The 27,889-nt window shown below is 41.9% G+C and overlaps 1 protein-coding gene across 1 annotated transcript; it reads left to right on the forward strand.

The window, feature by feature from the left end:
- Positions 1 to 200: 200 nt before the first annotated feature.
- On the forward strand, positions 201 to 27,619 carry LOC121550635 (peroxisome assembly protein 12-like). Its single transcript, XM_045211136.1, is given in 3 exon segments — positions 201 to 317; positions 23,075 to 23,257; positions 27,482 to 27,619. Coding segments are annotated over 3 exon segments (438 nt in total).
- The last annotated feature ends 270 nt before the right edge of the window (positions 27,620 to 27,889 follow it).

Below are 27,889 nucleotides of genomic sequence, written 5' to 3' on the forward strand. Positions count from 1 at the left end.
GTTCTGTCTGTGATGTCTCTGCATGACTTGTCACATTTTCATCAGTCGAAATTGATGTATTTAGATAGCTGAATTATGTTTATATCTATTTGAACTTGCCAGTATAGAAAGTTGTTAGCTAACTTGCTGTCACTGTAGCCAACTTGGCTAGCTAGTTAGGAAGCTAAGCCTGTTTCCAACCGTGTTTGAACACACCAGCCATGGCGGAACGTGGTGCACATTTGAAAACTGCAGCTGCAGATGACAGACCGTCGATATTCGAGGTCCTGGCGCAGGACTCCCTGATGGGTGCTGTCAGACCCGCCATGCGACACACTGTGAAGTTTCAACTATATTTTCCCACCACTGTATATTTTGCTACGATATCTGCAGACACCAGTAACAAACTATAAACCACAGTTATCCAACAACGGTCCTGGAGAGTCCCGAGTACTGGCCCGGGTGTGCCGGCTTTTGTTACAGACCAGTGATAACATGCCAGAAGGCCATGCTTGTTGGTTGGTCGGTTGATTATTTGAAACGGCTAGGACAAAGGTCTGCACACATGTGGTTATATTTGTGCATGTGACTTGGAGAACTCTGGTCTATAGTTTTGCAGTTCCCTCAAGGTATCCTACTAGACTACAGACTGGCATTATGACGTTGGATCACTTGATGTGTTAAATATTTTGCCTTAGACATTGTATGACTTTTTAATACCGCTCAGGGATTTTACCATGAAGCCAATGGTGACTTTAAATCAGTTAGGGAGGGTTTGCTGACACAGATTAAGCCTAAACCTATACCTAATTGCATTTTTAAACTGGAGTCACTGTACTAATTTATATTGCATTTCTCAGACATGGTTTAAAATAGTCTCAGACTTGCCCTAGTCTAGATTTTAAAAGTCAGATTTCCAGAAGGACTATTAGTTACTCTAGATCTAAGTGAAGGCTTAAATTAAACCTGGCCAGAGGCAGGTTTATCTTCAGATGAATTGATGTTGGCCCCCAGGTTGACCTTGAAAATTGGTTACCTGGACTATTTAAATAATGCTCAAAGAGCACCACCAAGGCCAGACAGAAGTGCGGTTATAGACAGGAGCAACCCACTGAATGATTTAGATTAAATCAATTTCTGTAACCGTTACCGTATGCAAAAATAAAATGCAGCTGACATTTGTTTGCTTGAGCCAAGGCTTTCATCTGACTCTCTTCAGGCAGACCTATCCCTCCTTCCCTACAAGTACTGATCACCTTGAGGTTTTTGGCATCTGGAACCTTCCATCGTGAAACAGGATATTTGTGTGGTGTAGGTGAACGACGGTATGCAAAATAGTCCACAAAGTCTGCAATGCTATATGTGAACTGAAAGACAATTGATAGTTTGTTGGTGATGTGGACACCAAGGAACTTGAAGCTCTCAACCTGTTCCACTACAACCCCGTTGATGAGAACGGGGGCGTGTTCAGTCCTCCCACAATCATCTCCTTTGTCTTGATCACATTGAGAGAGAGGTTGTTATCCTGGCACCACACGGCCAGGTCTCTGACATCCTCTCTATAGGCTGTCTCATCGTTGTCGGTGATCAGGCCTACCACTGTTGTGTCGTCAGCAAACTTAATGATGGTGTTGGAGTCGTGCCTGGCCATGCATTCATGGGTGAACAGGGAGTACAGGAGGTGACTGAGCACGCACCCCTGAGGGGCCCCCGTGTTGAGGATCAGCGTGGCAGATGTGTTGTTACCTACCCTTACCACCTGGGGGCGGCCCGTCAGGAAGTCCAGGATCCAGTTGCAAAGGGAGGTGTTTAATCCCAAGGTCCTTAGCTTAGTGATGAGCTTTGAGGGAACTATGGTGTTGAACGCTGAGCTGTAGTCAATGAATAGCATTCACACGTAGGTGTTCCTCTTGTCCAGGTGGGAAAGGGCAGTGTGGAGTGCAATATAGATTGCATCATCTGTGGATCTGTTGGGGCGGTATGCAAATTGAAGTGGGTCTAGGGTTTCTGGGATAATAGTGTTGATGTGAGCCATGACCAGCCTTTCAAAGCACTTCATGGCTTCAGACTGAGTGCTACGGGTCGGTATTCATTTAGGCAGATTATCTTAGTGTTCTTGGGCACAGGGACTATGGTGGTCTGCTTGAAACATGTTGGTATTACAGACTCAGTCAGGGACATGTTGAAAATGTCAGTGAAGACACTTGCCAGTTGGTCAGCGCATGCTCGGAGTACACGTCCTGGTGATCCGTCTGGCCCTGCGGCCTTGTGAACGTTGACCTGCTTAAAAGTCTTACTCACATCGGCTACAGAGAGCGTGTATTGACTCTTTGCCTGGTTGATGGTTCGTCAGAGGGCATAGCAGGATTTCTTATAAGCGTCCGGGTTAGAGTCCCGCTCCTTGAAAGCGGCAGCTCTACCCTTTAGCTCAGTGCAGATGTTGCCTGTAATCCATGGCTTCTGGTTGGGGTATGTACGTACGGTCACTGTGGGGGACGATGTCATCGATGCACTTATTGATGAAGCCAGTGACTGATGTGGTGTACTTCTCAATGCTATCGGAAGAATCCCGGAACAAATTCCAGTCTGTGCTAGCAAAACAGTCCTCTAGCTTAGCATCTGCGTCATCTGACCACTTCCTTATTAACCGAGTCACTGATGCTTTCTGCTTTAGTTTTTGCTTATAAGCAGGAATCAGGAGGATAGAGTTATGGTCAGATTTGCCAAATGGAGGGCGAGGGAGAGCTTTGTATGCGTCTCTGTGTGTGGAGTAAAGGTGGTCTAGAGTTTTATTTTTCCTCTGGTTGCACATTTAACATGCTGGTAGAAATGAGGTAGAACGGATTTAAGTTTTCCACATCGGAAAGGTGCAACTCATGACTCAAGGATTTTCCAAAACTCCTCTTTGTATGCTCAGCTTGAAGGAGGACATCATAGTGGAATCATACTTGGTGAGAGTAGGTATGCACAGACCAACTTCTTGTTCACCCCCTATCTTTATGCAATAGGACCTGAGCAACAACGATACAACCAAGTTCATATCCGCACCAGAGGTGTAGTGGAGCGCATGTTTGGTGTACGGAAGAGTCGTTTCCAGGGTCTCAGAAACACATAGCTTTTTCAACTACAAAGATGCTGCATTGTCATAATTGCAACAGCAGTGCATCACAATTACCTCAAACAGCATGGCTGCCCAGATCCTCACATTGAAGATGAGGATGACCCAGATGTTCCCATGGTTGAGGCAGACAATGACAGAAATGGACACGACTGCAGAAATGCTCTTGCTATGCAGCACTTCTCACAACAAAGATATCTCAAGTGATAGAAGCAAACGATAGCCATGGATTGGTAACAAAACGGTTTTTAATTCACAAATGGAAATATCGGGACCCCGAACTGGTGCTGGTTCAAGAAGAACATTGGTGCTGCTTCATGTTTCTCTCCTCCTCCTAAATAGCCAACTCAACATGAAGGATTTGCATCTTCATATCAGGCTCTTCTTTTAAATACATTAGTTTGTGCTCATGAAATTCCATGGCCAGTTTCTCATGCATGCTCAGCCTCTTTGTCTTTGTCCTCCGGCCTGGGTTAGTGACACAATTATTTGAACGTTTTCTTTTACCTCCGTCCATTGTTTGGTTTAGGTAGCTCGCTCCAATTCCACATAATGCTTATGTATTAGTGTCCCATCCCTGGTTTTTGAAGCATCCTCAGGTCGGCACCAAGTGCACGTCGTTAATCTAATCAGGCTTCACAAAGATGAACTGGTTAGTCTATACTTAGTCTGGGACTCCCTAGTCTAGAACTAATTAATCTGAATATAAGCAATGTCTCAGCCATTTTTTAATTAATTTAAATAGAATTAGCCTAGTCCTGACTTAAATTAAACTGTCCGCAAAACTGCCCCTTAGAGTTTAATGGCTGTGATAGGAGAAAACTGAGGATGGATCAACAACATTATAGTTACTCCACAATACTAAACTAATTTAGATTGACATGGATTTCATGTTTAAAAAACATATAGATGAGCTGGTTAAGAAGCTAAGATTTAAAGTTTGCTTCTTCTACAGAAACAGATCATGCCTTTCTCTAAGCAGTAGGAAGCAGATTATTCAGTATCAAAAGGTTGGCTGGACTTCGCTAAAGACCTGTAGATCTCTACATTACTCCCTTTTTGTTTACAAGGCCCTACTTCAACTTCCATTTTATCTAACTTTGCTGTTGAAGTAAGACACCTGAGTTGCCTAACCTGTTCACAGGATTGGTTAACTCTTGAGGTTCCTAGGGTCTCCACCGAGCTAGGTAAATCTGCTTTTAATTTTAATGCACCATATTGCTGGAACAAAATTCAAAATACATTTCATCTTGTTCTGGTGCCACTTGGGCAATTTAAAGTATTGATTGGGGACTTACAGTGGGGGAAAAACGTATTTAGTCAGCCACCAATTGTGCAAGTTCTCCCACTTAAAAAGATGAGAGAGGCCTGTAATTTTCATCATAGGTACACGTCAACTATGACAGACAAAATGAGAAAATAAATTCCAGAAAATCACATTGTAGGATCTTTAATGCATTTATTTGCAAATTATGGTGGAAAATAAGTATTTGGTCAATAACAAAAGTTTCTCAATACTTTGTTATATATCCTTTGTTGGCAATGACACAGGTCAAACGTTTTATGTAAGTCTTCACAAGGTTTTCACACACTGTTGCTGGTATTTTGGCCCATTCCTCCATGCAGATCTCCTCTAGAGCAGTGATGTTTTGGGGCTGTCGCTGGGCAACACAGACTTTCAACTCCCTCCAAAGATTTTATATGGGGTTGAGATCTGGAGACTGGCTAGGCCACTCCAGGACCTTGAAATGCTTCTTACGAAGCCACTCCTTCGTTGCCCGGGCGGTGTGTTTGGGATCATTGTCATGCTGAAAGACCCAGCCACGTTTCATCTTCAATGCCCTTGCTGATGGAAGGAGGTTTTCACTCAAAATCTCACGATACATGGCCCCATTCATTCTTTCCTTTACACGGATCAGTCGTCCTGGTCCCTTTGCAGAAAAACAGCTCCAAAGCATGATGTTTCCACCCCCATGCTTCACAGTAGGTATGGTGTTCTTTGGATGCAACTCAGCATTCTTTGTCCTCCAAACACGACGAGTTGAGTTTTTACCAAAAAGTTCTATTTTGGTTTCATCTGACCATATGACATTCTCCCAATCCTCTTCTGGATCATCCAAATGCACTCTAGCAAACTTCAGACGGGCCTGGACATGTACTGGTTTAAGCAGGTAGCTTAGTGGTTAAGAGCGTTGTGCCAGTAACCGAAAGGTCGCTGGTTCTAATCCCCGAGCCGACTAGGTGAAAAATCTGTCGATGTGCCCTTGAGCAAGGCACTTAACCCTAATTGCTCCTGTAAGTCGCTCTGGATAAGAGCGTCTGCTAAATGACCAATTATAATTATTATTATAATTATAAAGCAGGGGGATACGTCTGGCACTGCAGGATTTGAGTCCCTGGCGGCGTAGTGTGTTACTGATGGTAGGCTTTGTTACTTTGGTCCCAGCTCTCTGCAGGTCATTCACTAGGTCCCCCCGTGTGGTTCTGGGATTTTTGCTCACCGTTCTTGTGATCATTTTGACCCCACGGGGTGAGAGCTTGCGTGGAGCCCCAGATCGAGGGAGATTATCAGTGGTCTTGTATGTCTTCCATTTCCTAATAATTGCTCCCACAGTTGATTTCTTCAAACCAAGCTGCTTACCTATTGCAGATTCAGTCTTCCCAGCCTGGTGCAGGTCTACAATTTTGTTTCTGGTGTCCTTTGACAGCTCTTTGGTCTTGGCCATAGTGGAGTTTGGAGTGTGACTGTTTGAGGTTGTGGACAGGTGTCTTTTATACTGATAACAAGTTCAAACAGGTGCCATTAATACAGGTAACGAGTGGAGGACAGAGGAGCCTCTTAAAGAAGAAGTTACAGGTCTGTGAGAGCCAGAAATCTTGCTTGTTTGTAGGTGACCAAATACTTATTTTCCACCATAATTTGCAAATAAATTCATAAAAAATCCTACAATGTGATTTTCTGGATTTTTTCCCCTCAATTTGTCTGTCATAGTTGACGTGTACCTATGATGAAAATTACAGGCCTCTCTCATCTTTTTAAGTGGGAGAACTTGCACAATTGGTGGCTGACTAAATACTTTTTTTCCCCACTGTACATGTTTCCTATAGTCAAAATAGATAACTTTGAGATCAAACGGTGGCGAGAGGAATGCAGTACAACGCTTTGGTAGTACAACACTTTGGTAGAGCTTGCGAAACGGCAGAAAGAAGGTTTAGAGGTCATACAGGAAGAATATACATTGAAAAAATTAGATATACTAGAGAGTGTTTAGAAAGTGAATATAAAATTATATTTACAATACTCAAACAAAACCAAAACATTGACTTAAACGATAGATTAGCAAATAAAATTATGGAATTCTTAGTTGAAGCAGTGGAACGTTACCAAATAGAGAAAAACATTAGCCTTGACCCAACCTCAGCCGTCCAGACAAAATATATAAAATGAGTTTTATCTAATATTTTAGAGAGTGAAATGAAAAATATTTGTCAGAGAGTTGAATTGATTGTGGATGATTTGGCAAGTAGAGATATAAATAGACAATATGAAGAGGATAATATACAGAAGGACGAAGAGATGGCGCCACTTTTAGTAATGGAAGATACGGTTTTGGATAAGCCACTTACGTTAGCTGAAATTTCTCAAATTATAAAAGATGCGCCGCAGCCATTAATCAACCCACTAGGATTTATGAATTGGTGGCGCACAGCTTTAATGCATGGGTGGATGCCAAATGTTAACATGGAAACATTGATAACTTCATGTGAGACTTTATCATATGATAATGATGGGCCTGGAGATGGTAGGAATCCAGAAGATAGGTTTCCTTGGTTGAGTAGGGATCCTAAAGAAACACATATCGAATAACTTAAAGTATTCTTAAAAGAACATGCTAGTCAGGAAAGAGATGTTTCCCAATTGTTAAATTGTAAATTTAAACCAACTGAAACAATGTCTGAATACGCAACACGTTATCAAAAAACATGGAAAGAGGAGGCTAAATTGGAAATAAATTATTCGGAGGACACTTTTTTCATAAGCATGTTTTTGAATGGCTTGGACCAAGTGTCTGCATATACTCTGAAACTGTCTACACCTGAAATATATTCAATAAGACCACTACAGCTATTTAAAAATATTAGGGAATTAGAGGCAGTAGGATTATTCAATGAGCAGAAACCTACAATTCAGGCACCGCAATTTCCCCAATAAAAAACAGCAGGATAAACTAGTACCATTTCAGCAGGAGACAAATGGACAATTCGTACCTTATTATAATAATCCAGGGAGAGGCAGGTCAAATGGTAATTCCAGAGGTGGAAGAAGGAGGTTTAACAGAGATATAGACACTTGCCATTATTGTAAGCAAAGGGGACATTGGTGGAAAGATTGTACTGTTCGATTACAGGATGAGGAGAGAAAACGATATGAAGATGGGGAATTGGACTCCTGACAAACCTCACCCTAATTCCCAGAATAAACCTAGAGAGGAGATGGCGGGTAATTTATTATGGGGACAATGACATACAACACCGATAGGCAGGAAGGAAGTTAAATACATGATACCAGAGGTGGGACAAAGTCATTGTTATGCAAGTCACAAGTAAGTCTCAAGTCTTTGCCCTCGAGTCCCGAGTCAAGTCGAGTCAAAGATGAGGCAAGTCCCAAGTCGAGTCAAAAGTTAAAGCCATCAAGTCTCAAGTCGAGTCCAAAGTCCTACATTTTAGTTTCGAGTCATTTCAAGTCCTCTTAGCAAGCCTTTGCAAGTCATTACAAGTCCTCGTAGCAAGTCTTCTCGAGTCATAAGGCGCAAGTCCAAGTCAAGTCACGAGTCATTGATGTTAAAGTCCAAGTCGAGTTGCAAGTCTTTGTACATTTTGTCGAGTCGAGTCTGAAGTCATCAAATTCATGACTCGAGTCTGACTCGAGTCCAAGTCACATGACTCGAGTCCACACCTCTGGATGATACATGCACCACAATTGCATATTTCGGACAGCCCATTAGAAATACCACAGTTAAGTTTATGTGTATCTGGTAAAATAATTCAATTTCTAATTGATACAGGGGCAACTATGTAATGTATACGGAAACAAGATTTAAGGTGTCCTTTAAGTACTCAGAAGGTCCAGTCTATCGGAATTAGTGGAACTCCGCAAATTGATCCTATATCTCTCCCATTGCAAATTGATTTGGAGGATATACATTTTCAACATTCATTTATAGTAAGCGTTACAACTCCGATGGCATTAATGGGAAGAGACCTTCTAAGTAAACTTAATGCAACCATTTTTTGTTCACCAGAGGGCATTGAGGTACACATTCCGCCGAGTTGTGCATATCAATTATTTTTTTACAGTACTCAACGTACACACTGGGCGAAAACTACATTGATTAAGGCAGAGTTAGTGTCAAAATTATTTACTATGGAAGGGATTAAAATATTAGCTTCTTGCCATGCAGCAGCGGCTGCAATGATAATTTCTATGAAGATTGTAAATATGCCTTTTTCGGATAAAGTAATTGAAGTAGATACAATGCAGGAAATTCCACAAAATCTTTTCATATCACCACACAGGCTTTTATTATTATGGAAAGATACTTCTAATAGTATTGTGACTTTTGTATGTGCAGTAAGGAATGATTTTAGCGATATTGATGCTTTGGTTACATCTTTTAATAAATATATAATTTTATCACCGACAGGGGAGGAGCGAAACAAGAGTTGTATTATCTGGTCTTATGGTTTGGAGCCAAAGCATTTCTTTGTAAAGGATTTACATATTGACATTAAACCATTGATTGGTATAGACAAGGACAAGGTAATAACTTTATGTCCTCCATGTGTGTGTCACGCCCTGATCTAGAGAACTCTTGTTGGTTGGGTCAGGGTGAGTGTTTCTGTTGAGATCTATGTTATTGTATTTCTATGTTGTAGATCTAGTTTGACATTTCTATGTTTGGCCGGGTGTGATTCCCAATCAGAGGCAGTTGTCGCTCATTGTCTCTGATTGGGGATCATACTTAGGTAGCCTGGTTTGTCTACCTTAGTTGTGGGATCTTGTTTGTGTTCCTGTTAGGCTTGTTGTGTGTATAGCCCATAGGACTTCACGTTTTCGTTGTTTTGTTATTTTTGTTCAAGTGTTTATTCGTCTTAATAAACATGTACGCACATCACGCTGCACCTTGGTCTGACCCGTCTCTCAACGACCGTGACAGAAGATCCCACCAAACAAGGACCAAGCAGCATGCCCAGGAGGAGCAGAAATCATGGACTTGGGAGGAGATATTAATTAATTATTAAATGTAAATGAGATATTAAATGGTAAGGGATCATGGACATGGGAAGAGATCCAGGCGGGGATGGATCGCCTTCCTTGGGAGCAGACAGAGGCAGCAAGGGAGGAGAAACTGCGACTTAAAAGGACTCGGTCACGAAGAAAGCCCAAGAAGCAGCCCCAAAAAAAAAAAATTGGGGGGGCACACGGGGTGGACGACGAGGCAGCAGGAGGCCGTGAAAGGGCTGACTATAGAGGAGGAGGCCGCTATTTTAGAGGTCCTCCAAGACCTGCGGATCTGCAGTTTAAGAGAGGAGGCCACCATATTACGGGGGCTGATAGTGAGAATAGAGCAGGAGAGCTCCATTCAAGAGGAGGCGCTGCAGGAGGCCCATAGGGAGAAGGAAGTAGTGGATGCACGGAGAGAGGAGCTGGTCAGGCAACAAAAGGAGCGTGTGTTCATTGAGGAACCAAGGTATGCAGAGATACGCACTGTGTCGCCAGTGCACATTCACAGCCCAGTGCGTCCTGTGCCAGCGCCACGCACGTGTCGTGCGAAAGTGGGCATCCAGCCAGGACGGGTTGTGCCAGCTCAACGCTCCTGGTCTCCAGTGCGCCTCCACGGTCCAGTATATCCTGCACCAGTCCTACGCACTGTGTCGCCAGTGCGTGTTCACAGCCCAGTGCGTCCTGTGCCAGCGCCCCGCACGTGCCGTGCGAAAGTGGGCATCCAGCCAGGACGGGTTGTGCGAGCTCTACGCTTCAGACCTCCAGTGCGCCTCCACAGCCCGGTACGACCTGTGCCAGCTCCTCGCACCAAGCCAGTGGTGCGTGTATCCAGTCCAGTACGGCCAGTACCTGCTCCCCGCACCAAACCAGTGGTGCGTGTCCCCAGCCTGGTACGCCCCGTGCCTGCTCCTCGCACCAAACCAGTGGTGCGTGTCTCCAGTCCGGCACGACCCGTGCCTGCTCCTCGCACCAGACCAGTGGTGCGTGTTCCCAGTCCAGCTCCGCAGATTAATCCAAATAAGTATCCAGTCTTTATTAAACAATATCCATTATCTAAGGAAAAAGAAGAGGGCATTAGTCCAATCATTGAAAGTCTACTACAACAAGGGGTGGTTTACAAAGGCATGTCACCAAATAATACACCTATAAACACAATTTTAAAACCAGGCAGTAAGAAATATCGATTTACATAGGATTTCAGGAAAATTAACGAGGCCATAATACCGATATCTCCGATAGTGCCAGATGTTAACTCGATATTAACGGCATTGCCTGCTAATTCTAAATGGTATACTGTTGTACATTCCTGTACATGAAAACACACAGCCCTTGTTTGCTTTTACATTTAGAAGGGAACAATATATTTGCCGTCGTCTACCAATGGGATTTAGTGATTCAGCAGCAGTCTATAGTTCAGCTGTACAGTGAGGGAAAAAAGTATTTGATCTCCTGCTGATTTTGTACGTTTGCCCACTGACAAAGAAATGATCAGTCTATAATTGTAATGGTAGGTTTATTTGAACAGTGAGAGACAGATTAACAACAAAAAAATCCAGAGAAACGCATGTCAAAAATGTTATAAATTGATATGCATTTTAATGAGGGAAATAAGTATTTGACCCCCTCTCAATCAGAAAGATTTCTGGCTCCCAGGTGTCTTTTATACAGGTAACGAGCTGAGATTAGGAGCACACTCTTAAAGGGAGTGCTCCTAATCTCAGCTTGTTACCTGTATAAAAGACACCTGTCCACAGAAGCGATCAATCAATCAGATTCCAAACTCTCCACCATGGCCAAGACCAAATAGTTCTCCAAGGATGTCAGGGACAAGATTGTAGACCTACACAAGGCTGGAACGGGCTAGAAGACCATCGCCAAGCAGCTTGGTGAGAAGGTGACAACAGTTGGTGCGATTATTCGCAAATGGAAGAAACACAAAATAACTGTCAATCTCCCTCGGCCTGGTGCTCCATGCAAGATCTCACCTCGTGGAGTTGCAATGATCATGAGAACGGTGAGGAATCAGCCCAGAACTACACGGGAGGATCTTGTCAATGATCTCAAGGCAGCTGGGACCATAGTCACCAAGAAAACAATTGGTAACACACTACGCCGTGAAGGACTGAAATCCTGCAGCGCCCGCAAGGTCCCCCTGCTCAAGAAAGCACATATACATGCCCGTCTGAAGTTTGCCAATGAACATCTGAATGATTCAGAGGAGAACTGGGTGAAAGTGTTGTGGTCAGATGAGACCAAAATGGAGCTCTTTGGCGTCAACTCAACTCGCCGTGTTTGGAGGAGGAGGAATGCTGCCTATGACCCCAAGAACACCATCCCCACCGTCAAACATGGAGGTGGAAACATTATGCTTTGGGGGTGTTTTTCTGCTAAGGGGACAGGACAACTTCACCGCATCAAAGGGACGATGGACGGGGCCATGTACCGTCAAATCTTGGGTGAGAACCTCCTTCCCTCAGCCAGGGCATTGAAATGTGGGTGGTGGATGGGTATTCCAGCATGACAATGACCCAAAACACACGGCCAAGGCAACAAAGGAGTGACTCAAGAAGAAGCACATTAAGGTCCTGGAGTGGCCTAGCCAGTCTCCAGACCTTAATCTCATAGAAAATCTGTGGAGGGAGCTGAAGGTTTGAGTTGCCAAACGTCAGCCTCGAAACCTTAATGACTTGGAGAAGATCTGCAAAGAGGAGTGGGACAAAATCCCTCCTGAGATGTGTGCAAACCTGGTGGCCAACTACAAGAAACGTCTGACCTCTGTGATTGCCAACAAGGGTTTTGCCACCAAGTACTAAGTCATGTTTTTTGCAGAGGGGTCAAATACTTATTTCCCTCATTAAAATGCAAATCAATTTATAACATTTTTGACATGCGTTTTTTGGATTTTGTTGTTGTTATTCTGTCTCTCACTGTTCAAATAAACCTACCATTAAAATTATAGACTGATCATGTCTTTGTCAGTGGGCAAATGTACAAAATCAGCAGGGGATCAAATACTTTTTTCCCTCACTGTAAATAGGAACTTGGCTCAATTGTCTCTCCCATGCCATTCGACGCTTTTACAGTACGTTGATGACATACTCAACATCTAGCATGAGGGCTGATTTACAACAGACGGCATTAGATAATAATGATCTGGTTTTGTATTGTGATGGTTCAGCAATGAGACCAGATGATAGAATGGTATTATCAGGATTTTCAGTTGTGGATGATGAAGGAAAGTGCATTGAAGCATATAAAATACCAGTTTCATCAGCTCAGGCTGCTGATTTAATTGCGTTAACAAGAGCATGTATTTATGCTGCGAATAAAACTGTCACCATATACACTGATTCAAAATATGCTTTTTCAGTGGCACATGATTTTAGTAAAATATGGGAAAATAGAGGTTTTGTGACAAATGCAGGGAAACATATTCAGTATGCCGATTTAGTTAAAAGTTTAATTGAGGCTATGTTATTACCAGCTAATATTGCTATTGTAAAATGTAAAGGTCATTCTAAGGAAGATTCGGAGATAGCAAGAGGGAATAATTTAGCAGATAAATATGGAAAAGGAACTGATAGCTGTACAACTAATTAGTTAAGCGGATCCTCCGTTCACGTGTGATAATTTAAGGTCTTTTCAGAACCAAGCAAATGAATATGAATTAAGATTATGGGAAAAGAAGGGTTGTAAGAAGGATGAAGAAGGTTTGTGGAAATGTATTGATGATAGAATTGCGTTACCAAAGGTGGCTTATGATTCTGTTATTTCCTATGTTCATGGAGTAACACATGTAGGGTACAAGGGAGTGACAGCTTATATAAATTAGTTGTTTTTTATGATAGGTTTGGAGAAACAAGTTAGACAATTTATACAAAGATGTTTAATTTGTGCTAGATGTAATCCATGCATCAATCCACCTAAAAGGGAACATTTACCAAAACCAGAGGGTCCATTTCAGCAATTACAAATTGATTTTACGCATATGCCGAAATATAAGGGGTATTCATATCTTTTGGTAATTGTGGATAGATTTTCTAAATGGACAGAAGCTTTTGCGACAAGAAAAGAGAATGCTCAAACAGTAGTGAAGTGTTTAATGGAACATGTTATTCCTAGGTTTGGAATTCCTATTGGGATTGATTCAGATAATGGCACAACTTTTACGTCCAGAATAACTAGACAGTTATCAGCAGCGTTAGGGATTAAGTGGACGTTTCATATTCCTTATTGACCGCAGAGTTCGGCTCAGGTAGAACGCACTAATAAAACGATAAAAGATAAATTTATGAAAATACATCTATTAAGAGGGATGAATTGGTTGGAAGCATTACCTTTAGTACTCTTATCAATAAGAGGCCTAATGCGTGCATTGGATTGTCTCCTCATGAAGTGTTGATGGCTAGACCTTTTCCTCTAGGTGCGTTGATGAAGGATAATCCAGTGGGGGATTTAACACAGCTACAGGAATTGCAACAACATTTTGTTCAACATTTGTTTTCTTTTGTTTCCAAATATTCTCAACAGGTAATCGATTCCCTTCCCTCATCAGGGGAGAAACCGATACACAATTTTCAGCCAGGAGATTATGTTCTGGTACAAAGTTTAAAACCTGTGGTTATTCAAGGAGAGCCACGTTATGGATGTCCAACGCAGGTTCTTCTGGTAACACGTACAGCAGTTAAGGTCAACCGCAGTGGATACATGCATCCAGGCATAAAGGGGCACCTACGAAGCAGACACCAACTTTGGAGGTGTTGGGGAAGGAATGAAATTGAGAGGACATATGTATAGGATTCGATTATCATTATAGTGTTGTGTTATTCTTATATTCATTATCATTTCTTTGTTTGTTTTTGTATTTGTTTTTCTTTTATCATACCTAGGTGGTGGTGGAGAGAAAAGAGGGAGTTTCTGGAGGAGTCATGGAGAAAATGCAAACTCCTAGGATAAGAATGCTGAGTTGGTAGAGAAGGAGGAAGTTATTATTTATGAGAATATGGATTCACCCCATAGCGTCTAATTTGTGGTACAAAACCCTTAAGCAGAAAGTTAGAAAATTGACTCAAAATTCATGTTATGTGTGTTCACTAATTCCCAAATCAACTGAGGATTTATTTCCTTATTGGGCGGTCCCACTTCAGGGGTCAGAAGGATTGCCAACACTATGCATTCTTGCTTATCAGTATGTATTGAATACGCATCCTGCGATGGGATCACAATCAGTCAGACCGATAATCTTGCTGAATAACATTTACATAGGCAAAACCAATAACATGATCATCAAGAATGATGGGATTCTTCATAAGATGTCTCAATATGTTATTTATACTAACATCTCTGTAAGACAGGAGAATGGTATAGATTTGCATAAGGTTCATTCAACCATATTTGCGATTCCGGAACACATTCCATCCATTACTATATGTCCGATTTTCTATAATAAACATGTAATTCAAGTACCTAGTGATTTATCAATTGTACCCACTAAAGTATCAGCTATGGTAAATGCATCTTCTGTATTTGATGTGTGCGTAAAGGGAAGACGGAGAGAAGAGTTTTCAGCAATAAATATTGGATTTTTGAGAGCTTCTCAATGTCTCATGATGTTTAAGGATATGGGGAAAAATATCGCATTTCAAAAGTGGGAACACTACCGATTCCAGTTTTTCAGGGGAATATGTGAAGTATGTACTTTAAACGACCTTCTTTATGTGGTTCAGCCTGTTCAATTTGTCAATACAAACATTACGGGACGATTTAGAAGGGAGACTTCAGAACTTATGGGTTATTGACCTTTAACTCCGGATTCATCGCTACCAGCTGGCTACAACAAAACGGACGCTGTGGTCTGGCTAATCATCCTGAGCTAGGCCCATCTCCCGGCTATCTACCTCTCTGTCAACCGGACGGGACCACCTAGTGTTGACACGAAGCCCCGCCCGATCCTACACGACTGGTCTGCCGACTGAAATCGTCTGATGTGGTTACGACGTTAACCACGAAGATTCCATCCATCTGCTAGCCCTGGCCCGCTAGCACACGCTATCCGTGGCCTCTTACTCACAAGTGCTTCACCACCGGACCTTATGATAACTCAGCTATACAGCTGATATCTGCTGGACTGTTCCTTTTTACGGTACTACATCCTGTTTATGTTTAGCCTCAGCCCAAACATGGTTAGTTTATTGTTGTTTCGGTTATTTCTAATTGTACTATATCACTGTAGACCCCCCAGCCTAGCTAAACCTGCCTTAGATAGCTCCTTTGTCCCTCCCCCATACACTCAGAGACCGACTCAATTGATGCCTCTAGAGATACTATCTCTTTCATTGTTACCCAACGCTTAGGTTTACCTCCACTTTACTCATATCCTTCCATATCCTTGTCTGTACATAATGCCCTGAATCTTTTCTATAACACCCGGAAATCTGCCCCTTTATTCTATGTACCCAACGCACTAGAAGACCAGTTCTTAAAGCCTTTAGCCGTATCCTTATTCTAGTCCTCCTCTGTTCCTCTGGTGATGTAGAGGCTAACCCAGGCCCTGCAGCCCTCAGTATCACTCCTACTCCCCAGGCGCTATCATTTGATGACTTCTGTAATCGCAAAAGTCTTGGTTTCTTGCACATAAATATCAGAAGTCTACTTCCTAAGTTTGAGTTATTCACTGCGTTAGCACACTCTGCCAACCCTGATGTTCTAGCAGTGTCTGAATCCTGGCTCAGGAAGGCCACCAAACATTCTGAAATTTCCATCCCCAACTATAACATTTTCCGTCTAGATAGAACTGCCAAAGGGGGTGGAGTTGCAATCTACTGTAGAGATAGCCTGCAGAGCTCCATCATACTATCCAGGTCTGTGCCCAAACAGTTTGAGCTTCTACTTCTAAAAATCCACCTTTCCAGAAATAAGTCTCTCACTGTTGCCGCTTGCTACAGACCCCCTCAGCCCCCAGCTGTGCCCTGGACACCATATGTGAATTGATTGCCCCCCATTTATCCTCAGAGTTTGTACTGCTTGGTGACCTAAATTGGGATATGCTTAACACCCCAGCCATCCTACAATCCAAGCTAGATGCCCTCAACCTCACGCAAATTATCAACGAACCTACCAGGTACAACCCTAAATCCGTAAACATGGGTACCCTCATAGATATCATCCTGACTAACATACCCTCTAAATACACCTCAGCTGTCTTCAACCAGGATCTCAGCGATCACTGCCTTATTGCCTGCGTCCGTAACGGTCCGCGGTCAAAACGACCACCCCTCATCACTGTCAAACGCTCCCTAAAACACTTTAGCGAGGAGGCCTTCCTAATTGACCTGGCCCAGGTATCCTGGATGGATATAGATCTCATTCCGTCAGTAGAGGATGCCTGGTTGTTCCTTAAAAGTAATTTCCTCTCAATCTTAAATAAACATGCCCCATTCAAAAAATACAGAACTAAGAACCGATATAGCCCCTGGTTCTCCTCAGACTTGACTGCCCTTGACCAGCACAAAAACATCCTGTGGCGTACAGCATTAGCATCAAATAGCCCCCGCGATATGCAACTTTTCAGGGAAGTTAGGAACCAATATACACAAGCAGTCAGGAAAGCAAAGGCTAACTTTTTCAAACAGAAATTTGCATCCTGTAGCACTAACTCCAAAAAGTTTTGGGACACTGTAAAGTCCATGGAGAATAAGAGCACTTCCTCCCAGCTGCCCACTGCACTGAGGCTAGGAAACACTATCACCACCGATAAATCTACAATTATCGAGAATTTCAACAAGCATTTTGCTACAGCTGGCCATGCTTTCCATCTGGCTACCACTAACCCGGCCACCAACTCTGCACCCTCTGCTGCAACTTGCCCATGCCCCCCTGCTTCTCCTTCACACAAATTCAGACAGCTGATGTTTTGAAAGCGCTGCAAAATCTGGACCCCTACAAATCAGCTGGGCTAGACAATCTGGACCCTTTCTTTCTAAAACTAGCCGCGAAATTGTCGCAACCCCCTATTACTAGTCTGTTCAACCTCTCTTTCATAACGTCTGAGATCCCCAGAGATTGAAAGCTGCCGCGGTCATCCCCCTCTTCAAAGGGGGTGACACTCTAGATCCAAACTGCTACAGATCTATATCCATCCTGCCCTGCCTTTCAAAGTATTCGAAAGCCAAGTTAACAAACAGATCATCGACCATTTCGAATACCACCGCACCTTTCTCCGCTATGCAATCCGGTTTTCCCGAGCTGGTCACGGTTGCACTTCAGCCACGCTCAAGGTCCTAAACGATATTATAACCGCGATTGATAATAGACAGTACTGTGCAGCCGTCTTCATCGACCTGGCCAAGGCTTTCGACTCTGTCAACCACCGCATTCTTATTGGCAGACTAAATAGCCTTGGTTTCTCAAATGACTGCCTCGCCTGGTTCACCAACTACTTCTCAGATAGAGTTCAGTGTGTCAAATCGGAGGGCCTGTTGTCTGGACCTATGGCAGTCTCTATGGGGGTGCCACAGGGTTCAATTCTTGGGCCGACACTTTTCTCCGTGTATATCAATGATGTCGCTCTTGCTGCTGGTGACTCTCAGATCCACCTCTACGCAGACGACACCATTTTGTATACATCTGGCCCTTCATTGGACACTGTGTTAACAAACCTCCAAACGAGCTTCAATGCCATACAACAATCCTTCAGTAGCCTTCAACTGCTCTTAAACACTAGTAAAACTAAATGCATGCTTTTCAATCGAACGCTGCTAGCACCCGCCCACCCGACTAGAATCACCACTCTCGACGGGTCTGACCTAGAGTATGTGGACAACTACAAATATCTAGGTGTCTGGTTAGACTGTAAACTCAACTTCCAGACTCACATAAAGAATCTCCAATCCAAAGTTAAATCTAGAATCGGCTTCCTATTTCGCAACAAAGCCTCCTTCACTCATGCTGCCAAACATGCCCTCGTAAAACTGACTATCCTACCGATCCTTGACTTCGGCGATGTCATTTACAAAATAGCCTCCAACACTCTACTCAGCAAATTGGATGTAGTCTATCACAGTGCCATCCGTTTTGTCTCCAAAGCCCCATACACTACCCACCACTGTGACCTGTACGCTCTTGTTGGCTGGTCCTCACTACATGTTCGTCGTCAAACCCACTGGCTCCAGGCCATCTATAAATCACTGCTAGGCAAATCCCGCCTTATCTTAGCTCATTGGTCACCATAGCAGCACCCACCCGTAGTCTGCGCTCCAGCAGGTATATCTCACTGGTCATTCCCAAAGCCAACACCTCCTTTGGCCGCCATTCCTTCCAGTTCTCTGCTGCCAATGACTGGAACGAATTGCAAAAATCTCTGAAGCTGGAGACTCTTATCTCCCTCAATAACTTTAAGCATCAGTTGTCAGAGCACCTTACCGATCACTGCACCTGTACACAGCCCATCTGAAATTAGCCCACCCAACTACCTCATCCCTATATTGTTATTTATTTTGCTCTTTTGCACCCCAGTATCTCTATTTGCACATAATCTCTTGCACATCTAGCATTCCAGTGTTAATACTATTGTAATTATTCTGCACTATAGCCTATTTATTGCCTTACCTCCATAACTTGCCACATTTGCACACACTGTATATATATTTTCTGTTGTATTTCTGACTTTATGTTTTTTTTTACCCCATATGTAACTCTGTGTTGTTTTTATTGCACTACTTTGCTTTATCTTGGCCAGGTCGCAGTTGTAAATGAGAACCTGTTCTCAACTGGCTTACCTGGTTAAATAAAGGTGAAATAAAAAATAAATAAAAAATAAATAAATGTACATTTAAAGAATTCGAATCCGATTGATTTGGCTACCAGATACAACGCATTACCTCAAGATTTTAGAATATTTACACATACTCAGTTAGTTTTTAAGACTATTTTTGGAAATACGGAATTACAATATTCCAATCATTATCTCATAGCATTGACACGTCATTAAGTTGCTAGAGTGGCTAATGCAACAGTCATGTGTTTTCAAGCTATTGGTTCTGAGATGGCACTCATTAGACAATATGCAATTGATAATCGCATAGCATTGGATGCTATTATGGCTGCTCAAGGGGGTGTGTGTGCAATTGTAGGAGGGGATACATGTTGTACATACTTACCATCAGAATTGGAAGGTCTTGGGAATTTAACTAAAGCTATGGGAAATATTAGAGACATACAGGAAGGCATTAAGAGTACGAATAGAGATGCAACGATTGTGGGGGGATATGGTCATTTGAACGCTGTTGAAGTCTTTTCAAGGTTTTTTTGTGGTAATTCAATAGGAACATGGATGGCAAGCATTCTAGGTCCCCTAGTGGCCATAGTAATTATTGTAGCCATAGTTATGGTGTGTTATTTTCCCATTTTTCTGGGATTGATTTTGAGATCTGTACAAACGATTACCAACATGCCAGTAATTACAGCTAGAGATGTATGAGTCAATATTAATGCAAGGAGGGAGAGTGCTAATTCTTCATCTATATCATCTTATTCCAGTTTAGGGTCCATTGATAATGTTGATTGAGGAATGGGGAATGTTAAGTTGGAACTGTATAACGTGGAATTTAAGGTTTACAGGATTAAAGATGTGGAAACAAGACTACCTCAGGCGATCAGTTAGCGCCCCAAGTGACCAGAGAAAAGCTTGGGGTTCCTCTGAATGAACATTGATGAAGAAGACTGACGTTATTTTTATTTAGATATATTCATCTGACTATATTATAATCTCCATGTAACTTAGAGAGTGTCATGTATCATTGTATTTGTGTGGATGATGTCATGATGTTAAGAATTTATTTATATGTATGTTTTTCTTGGTAGCATGTCTAAGAGGATGGTTATATTTGAAAATGATTTATACAAGGGTGTCATTTAAACAATAGGGATGGTCTATGTGGAATTTTTTCCTTTAGACATAGATTTTGTTAGCATGAATATATAGTAGTTAATCAGGTATCTATCTTTTACTCAGACTGAGTCCATAGAGGTTTGAGATGTTTGATGGTGCATGAGCTAAGTGACTGAGAATTTATACCTTTGTTGATGAAATATATTGAGAATCTGGTTGGATTCAGGTATAGAAGGTAGAGGGGGATGAATTCTCAGTTATCTAGCATAGACTCTAATCATATATATATACTACTGATTGGAGAACATTTTATTTTATATGAAGTTATATGTGAATTGTTGGGGTTAAGTAATGTTATATCTGAGTAATGTTACTTACCACAAAGGAAAAAAATGAGGGATTGTTATGATGAACACTTTTCACAGTGTTGTGGGAACAAGGTTAAATTTATGAGATACAGTTGAAGTTGGAAGTTTACATACACCTTAGCCAAATACATTTAAACTCCGTTTTTCACAATTCCTGACATTTAATCCTAGTAAAGATTCCCTGTCTTAGGTCAGTTAGGATCACCACTTTATTTTAAGAATGTGAAATGTCAGAATAATAGTAGAGAGAATTATTTCTTTCAGCTTTTATTTCTTTCATCAAATTCCCAGTGGGTCAGAAGTTTACATGCACTCAATTGGTATTTGGTAGCATTGCCTTTAAATTGTTTAACTTGGGTCAAACGTTTTGGGTAGCCTTCCACAAGCTTCCTACAATAAGTTGGGTGAATTTTGGCCCATTCCTCCTGACAAAGCTGGTGTAACTGAGTCAGGTTTGTAGGCCTCCTTGCTCGCACACCCTTTTTCAGTTCTGCCCATGTCTTGAGATGTTGCTTCAATATATCCACATAATTTTCCTTCCTCATGATGCCATCTATTTTGTGAAGTGCACCAGTCCCTCCTGCAGCAAATCACCCCCACAGCATGATGCTGCCACCCCCGTGCTTCACGGTTGTGATGGTGTTCTTCAGCTTGCAAGCGTCCCCCTTTTTCCTCCAAACATAACGATGGTCATTACAGCCAAATAGTTCTATTTTTGTTTAATCAGACCAGAGGACATTTCTCCAAAAAGTACGATCTTTGTTCCCATGTGCAGTTGCAAACTGTAGTCTGGCTTTTTTATGGTGGTTTTGGAGCAGTGGCTTCTTCCTTGCTGAGTGGCCTTTCAGGTTATGTTGATATAGGACTCGTTTTACTGTGGATATAGATACTTTTGTACCTGTTTCCTCCAGCATCTTCACAAGGTCCTTTGCTGTTGTTCTGGGATTGATTTGCACTTTTCGCACCAAAGTACGCTCATCTCTAAGAGACAGAACGTGTCTCCTTCCTGAGCGGTATGATGGCTGCGTGGTCCCATGGTGTTTATACTTGCGTACTATTGATTGTACAGATGAACGTGGTACCTTCAGGCGTTTGGAAATTGCTCCCAAGGATGAACCAGACTTGTGGAGGTCTACAATTTAAAACAATTCTGAGGTCATGGGCAGAACTGAATAACAAGGATTCCAGTATGTCAAGGGAGATTACTGGGGTTTATCTTAGAATGATTGATATATATAATATACTGACTTTGGGTACAAGATAATACCATCAAAGAAGGGAGTGCCCACTGAGGGTTAACAGATGTAGTTGAAGAAACGTGTAACATGAAGTATATAAACTAAGAGATTTCCTTTGTTCAGGAGTTCGGATGACAAGAGGCAGAGCATGCGCCTTTTGTTAGATGAACCCGGTACCGTGTCTATTAAATATTTGTATGAACTCTCCATATAATTGTTTAAGTATATTCTTGCATCCTGAATTACTTGATACCCAAGAAACTCATCATAACACCATCCAAAGTGTAATTAATAACTTCACCATGCTCAAAGGGATATTCAATGTCTGCTTTTTAATTTTTGTATTACTCATCTACCAATAGGTTCCCTTCTTTGCGAGGCATTGGAAAACCTCCCTGGTCTTTGTGGTTGAATCTGTGTTTGAAATTCACTGCTCAACTGAGGGACCTTACAGAGATGAGGTTATCATAAAAAAAATCATGTTAAACACTTTTTTACTCCTGAACATAATTCTACTTTGACATTATGGGGAATTGTGTGTAGGCCAGTGACAAAAAATCTCAATGTAATCCATTTTAAATTCAGGCTATAACACAACAAAATGTGAAAAAAGTCAAGGGGTGAATACTTTCTGAAAGCACTGTAGGCCTATGCATATGCATAAGCTCTAATATGTGTAAGGGTGTTTTGAATTAATCATCACCTTAGAAAGCGCTGTCCATTTCGTTGTTTTAGGCTTTGAAACAACATCCGCAATGATCATGTTTTACACTGTTTCAAACTGTTGTTGAACTTCTTTCTAAAAATGGATCAATCACAGTGAGGTGTTTTAAAAGCACAATGCTATTTTGATGATAAGTGTCTGATGTGATTTTCGATTGCATTTGCATTGATGTCAGAGTGGTTAGAGGAGAAAAAGAGCCCTGAGGACAAGGTCATTAGCAACCTGATGGTCTTTAGTGAGTTGCGTACTATCAATGCATGTCCAGATTGCATAAGAGGAGATTACGGTGACTCAACGGTGTGGCGAAAATACGGTCACAGCAACAGCCCTAGGGACATCCGGTCTCAAGGGACCCTGAGTTCAAGGAGCTTAATCACTTTTTAAAGCATTTAAGTCAATAAGTATACTTCCCTCTAATTAGTTGTTTTTTCTTCCCAGTGTTGGTGAGAGGCTGTGGAGGCTGAAGTTGACAGTGGTGGGGGGGTGTAGCTCTGTCCATCTCCACTAGCCTTTCCGTGGGCGTGTTCTTCCTTCAGTTCCTCAAGTGGTGGTACTCCTCAGAGAACCAGAGCACCATCAAGACTCTCACCTCCCCCAGGACCAACAGCGACTGACACAGCAAAGTATGTCTGCTCTGCCACAAGGTCCGCACCAATGACACTGTCAGAGGTGGGTAGAGTAGCCAAAAATTGTACTCAAGTAAGTACTGTTACTTCAGAATTATATGACTCAAGTAAAAGTAAAAAGTAGTCATCCAAATAATTACTTGAGTAAGAGTAAAAAAGTACTTGGTGAAAAAACTACTCAAGTACTGAGTAACTGTTGAGTAACGTCTGATTTATTTTTTAACACAAGACAACAATCAGACAGACAAAAATACAAAATAATAATCTTTAGGCAAATTACAGTTCATCCAATCAATAAAATTAATTAAAATTAATTACAAAATAGCTTAAATTAAAATAATTAAGGTAAATTCAAGTACTTAAAAAATTAAATAATAAAAAATAAAAAATAAATAAGCACAAGTAACACAAATTTCCAAACCTTTATACTTTTGTTACCAGGCAGAACTAGAACGAGGCAGCCCATAAACTCTCATAAACTGTGTGTGTGTGTGTCTCCACAGTGTCTCCACAGTGACAGAACAACAGAAGGAAACACACAAACATTTCATACCAGGCATGCTGAACAGAAAACTGCACACCAGAAGGAAGCGATCAATGTAAAATAATCAATAGGTGTTGATTAGGCCTACTCAGTACCTTTGTATTACATGGCAAGCAACAGCCCTTTTTCTGTGTGCCTAGAAATTAATACTCTGATCTGTGATTAGGCCACACTGCACATCTCACTGAGCAGAGGAAAAGAGCAGCAGTACACATCAACTGAAAAAGCACCAGTCCATGATAGATGGCCAAATAAAACAATATTGCAGGCCTAGTATCCCAGAACACCAATTAAGCTGAATGCATGTTCTCTAAAAGGCATCAGAGGAGAGTGATGTAGTTGTAGATGGGGCATTATGTTTACTTCCAGTTCCAATATCTAACAAGAAAAGTCAGCAAAAAAAAGTCACACTTGTCCCCCCACCTCAAAAGCAGCTGAGAGAGGAGCAGCTTCCCCCATCTAGACTCCTACAGACAGAAAACAGATTTGGCAATATTCTAACCTTTAGGCTGACACTGGCCCTTTGACTGGTTGACACTCCAGGAACTCTTTGGCACAGTAACATGAAAACCCTTTTATATTTTTATATTGAAGGCCCCACTGGGAGAGTGTGCGTGTGTGTGTGTGTGTGTGTGTGTGCGTGCGTGCGTGCGTGCGTCAAAACATGCAGAAACAAACTATTTCACCAAAGAATCACTCAGTGATGTCACTATTAAGCTTCAACAGTAGCTGTCTCTCAAGGTTCTTGCTGTGAAGCTGTGATCGTTTAACAGTGAACAGGAGTCCTGCATGACTGAAAGTCTCTCACAGGCTGCAGATGCAGGAAGACCTGTGTTGACTTTGAGTGACAGCTTCTTGATGTGAGGAAAGGTGTGGAGTAGATCCATACCTGCAGGGGACAGACATGAAAGGTACCTCTCCAGCTCTCCTACTTGTGATTTTCCCAACTCCATGGATGCAAAGAAGTCGTCTTCATCAGAGAGGCCGCTGTTTGCGCTGGTGACATCATCCAAGTCGGTGTCGAGGTGATTTCTGATGTAGTCAAGGCCTGTGGGTATTAGGGCAAGATAAATCGTTTTTCAAACGAATTAAGTCTGCACATTATTCTTACCCTTCTACTGTATAGGCTGTCAAGCTGCTGATGTTTGACATTAAAAGCTACCTGAGCTTCTAACTATATTGCCACCCTGTGGTTTGTCACTGACACACTATAATCCTAAATGACAGTAACATTATAGAGTTATATAGGTCAATGTCTACTGGTTCACATTTGAATTGATAAACAAGTATATTTACCAGCATTTAAGATGTTCTCCTCTGTGGTCCAGGATGTTCTGAATCTTGGTAGGAGTATTGCTGCTGCAATCAGCTCAGGCTCTTTCATGACGTCTCCAAAACGTTTCTGGATCCCTTGCTGCAGGGCGTGAGCAAGAGGTGTACACATTTTGCAAGTTGACTCCAACCTCTTCAGCTTGTCCCGCAACTGGTAAAGTGTTGGCAGCAGGAGGCCCTTATGCACAGATGATTTCCCTTGAAGGATATTAAGGGCCATGGCAACAGGCTTCATCACAGCAGCATACTCGACCAAAAACCCAATTTCAGCTGGATTGAACCTATAAAAGATGTAACGATAAAACAATTACTTATAGCTATTTCTGGTACAATGTCTTTATTATGCATTGTACATGTTAAATACACAAATAAATTAAAATAAATTAGTTAAATTATTTCATTCAAGTCATCCACAATTGTCACACCACCATGCAAAGAAAACTTAGTTACTTGAGACAAGTGGATTCACCCATTAATCAGCAAGGCTTATTTATTTTTATTATTCTTTAAAAACAAAATATAAATTTTGTCAACTTACATCTTTATCTTTAATGCTGTGCAGACATTGCAAATTGCTTGTTCTCCTTGCTCTCGGTGAATGCGTACAATCCTTTCTACAGCGAAGAACAGGGAGCTCCAGCGTGTCTGATTGGGCCGGAGAAACTGCAGCTTGCATTCACGTTCCACTGTTTCATGAGCCATGGTTGACCTGCTGGTTTTATTCCAAAGAGCATGACATTTTGCAAAAGCAGACCGAGACAGCCTCTTGTAGGTTTCGTTTGCAGCTCCTCCTGCAGCAGTGGCATCAACTGTGGATATAAGATTGAGGAGATGGCATGCACACTTTTGGTGCCTTGGAAGTTGGTACTCAAGGCCTGTGTTTTCATCCAGAATAGCAGACATCTTGATACTCCACCTCTGACTCACTCTGATCTTCTGTTGCATTATCAAGGGTGGAGTCACTCTCCTCTTGTACATTGATGGCTTCCTCCTCTTTCTCCTCACCATATAATCGAAAGGCCTTCAGGAAGTTTGAGCCACTGTCTGTTGTCGTCCTGGTCACTTTTTCCCTGATGTGGTACTCAGAATGTATTTCCTCTAATGCAGCAGCAAGGACATCAAACGTGTGCGAGCCTTTGACAGGTCTACAAGCCAATGCAGCGGAGTGCCTCTCCAGTGAGGTGTTGTCTATCCAGTGACAGGTGACACCTAAGTAGCTACGTTGTCTGGCAGACCAGCAGTCTGTTGTGGTAGCAACATAGTTCACAGCACTCAGCTTTTTGATGATTATGCTCTTCTTTTGTTTTGCAGCTTCTTTTATTCTTGTGCATAATGTTTTCCTTGTCATTACTGTATGAGGTTGCAAGGTTTCTATCAAAGTCTTGAAGGATGGCGTCTCAACCACAGAAAAAATGGTTGGTTGGCCTCACATACAAAATATAGCACCAGCTTGTCAAGCGTTGCTTGTGTTACCCGCCCTGGGGCAGCGAAGGCTGTGATTTTCACATTTTTCACAAGAATATCACTGGAAGAGGAGGACTTACGCTTTCTGTGGTTCTCTAGTAAGTCTGTGTACTTTGCCAGTTTGTTGGGGTGAACCCTCTGTGGATAAAAAAAAATCTGTGAGGCTACAGGGAGATCAAGACATTAAAAGAGACTTATTATCACATCAAATGTGGATAATATATATATATATATATATATATATAAATGTTTAAAATATATGTAACCTAAAAGACAAACATTCGCCTATCCACAGCAAAAACTAAAAACGAATTTAGGAAATTTACTGCTACATGTTTCCTCAAGTTAGATGTTGAGTTCTTGAATGCTGAAATGTCCGTTTGTTTTGGTAGACACAGAAGACACCGCATAATGTAGCTGCTCTTTCGCACTTTTACTAAGGTAAACATGCTTTCAGTATGAGGCCAGGGGTGCGGGTGTTCCTCCTCGTCTGTGTCTGCATTGCCGACTGGCTAATTCCTGACATTTTGTGTTGCTACGACTGTAAAGCTAACCCCGTCCCCGCCGCTGAGATTGAGTATGGTAACGTGACGAGACTGCACAACTACGTTTGATTGGTGAAACACAGTCACGTGGTAGAGCCTTAGCGGAAGTCTCTCTCTCTCTGTCAAAATAAAACATTAAAATAAGGCATATGCGGGGGGATAAAGACAATGACGCGTAGAATACCAAAGAGGTCAAGAGAAAAGTAACGACCTCATTGTAGCCTAATGAAGCGGAGTAAGAGTACAGTTTCTTCTTCACAAATCTACTCAAGTAAAAGTAAAAAGTATAGTGATTTAAAACTACTCCTAGAAGTATAATTTTTTCAAAAACTTACTAAAGTAAATGTAACTTGTTACTACCCACCTCTGGACACTGTCCTCTCCACTTCTGGTTTTGTCTTCTGTTACCGCTGTATCTATGTCTATATCAAAGCAAATCAGAGGTGTCCGATGACAGGGTACCTCACTGAACTTCAGCACCTCATCAAGATTTACTCTTTCCCATGAGGGACTTTGACAGTCATGTCACAATTACAATTTATACTTTAATTGATTTGTTAGTTATTGATTATATCCCTTCTGATCATTTGTAAATAATTTAAGGCACCAACATATCCCTAGCACTTATGATAGTTTAACACGGGTGGTTTATTAATGAGTAATTAACACTTCATTTAATTACACAAGGTCAGAAGTAGTTTCGTCTCATGTTCAGTTTGGAACATTCATTGACCTTTCTCAAAACCATGCCTTAGTAATTCAGCTCATTTCACCCAA

The sequence above is a fragment of the Coregonus clupeaformis genome, chromosome 35 (genome assembly GCF_020615455.1).
Source record: "Coregonus clupeaformis isolate EN_2021a chromosome 35, ASM2061545v1, whole genome shotgun sequence".
In the NCBI taxonomy this organism is placed as follows: Eukaryota; Metazoa; Chordata; class Actinopteri; order Salmoniformes; family Salmonidae; genus Coregonus; species Coregonus clupeaformis.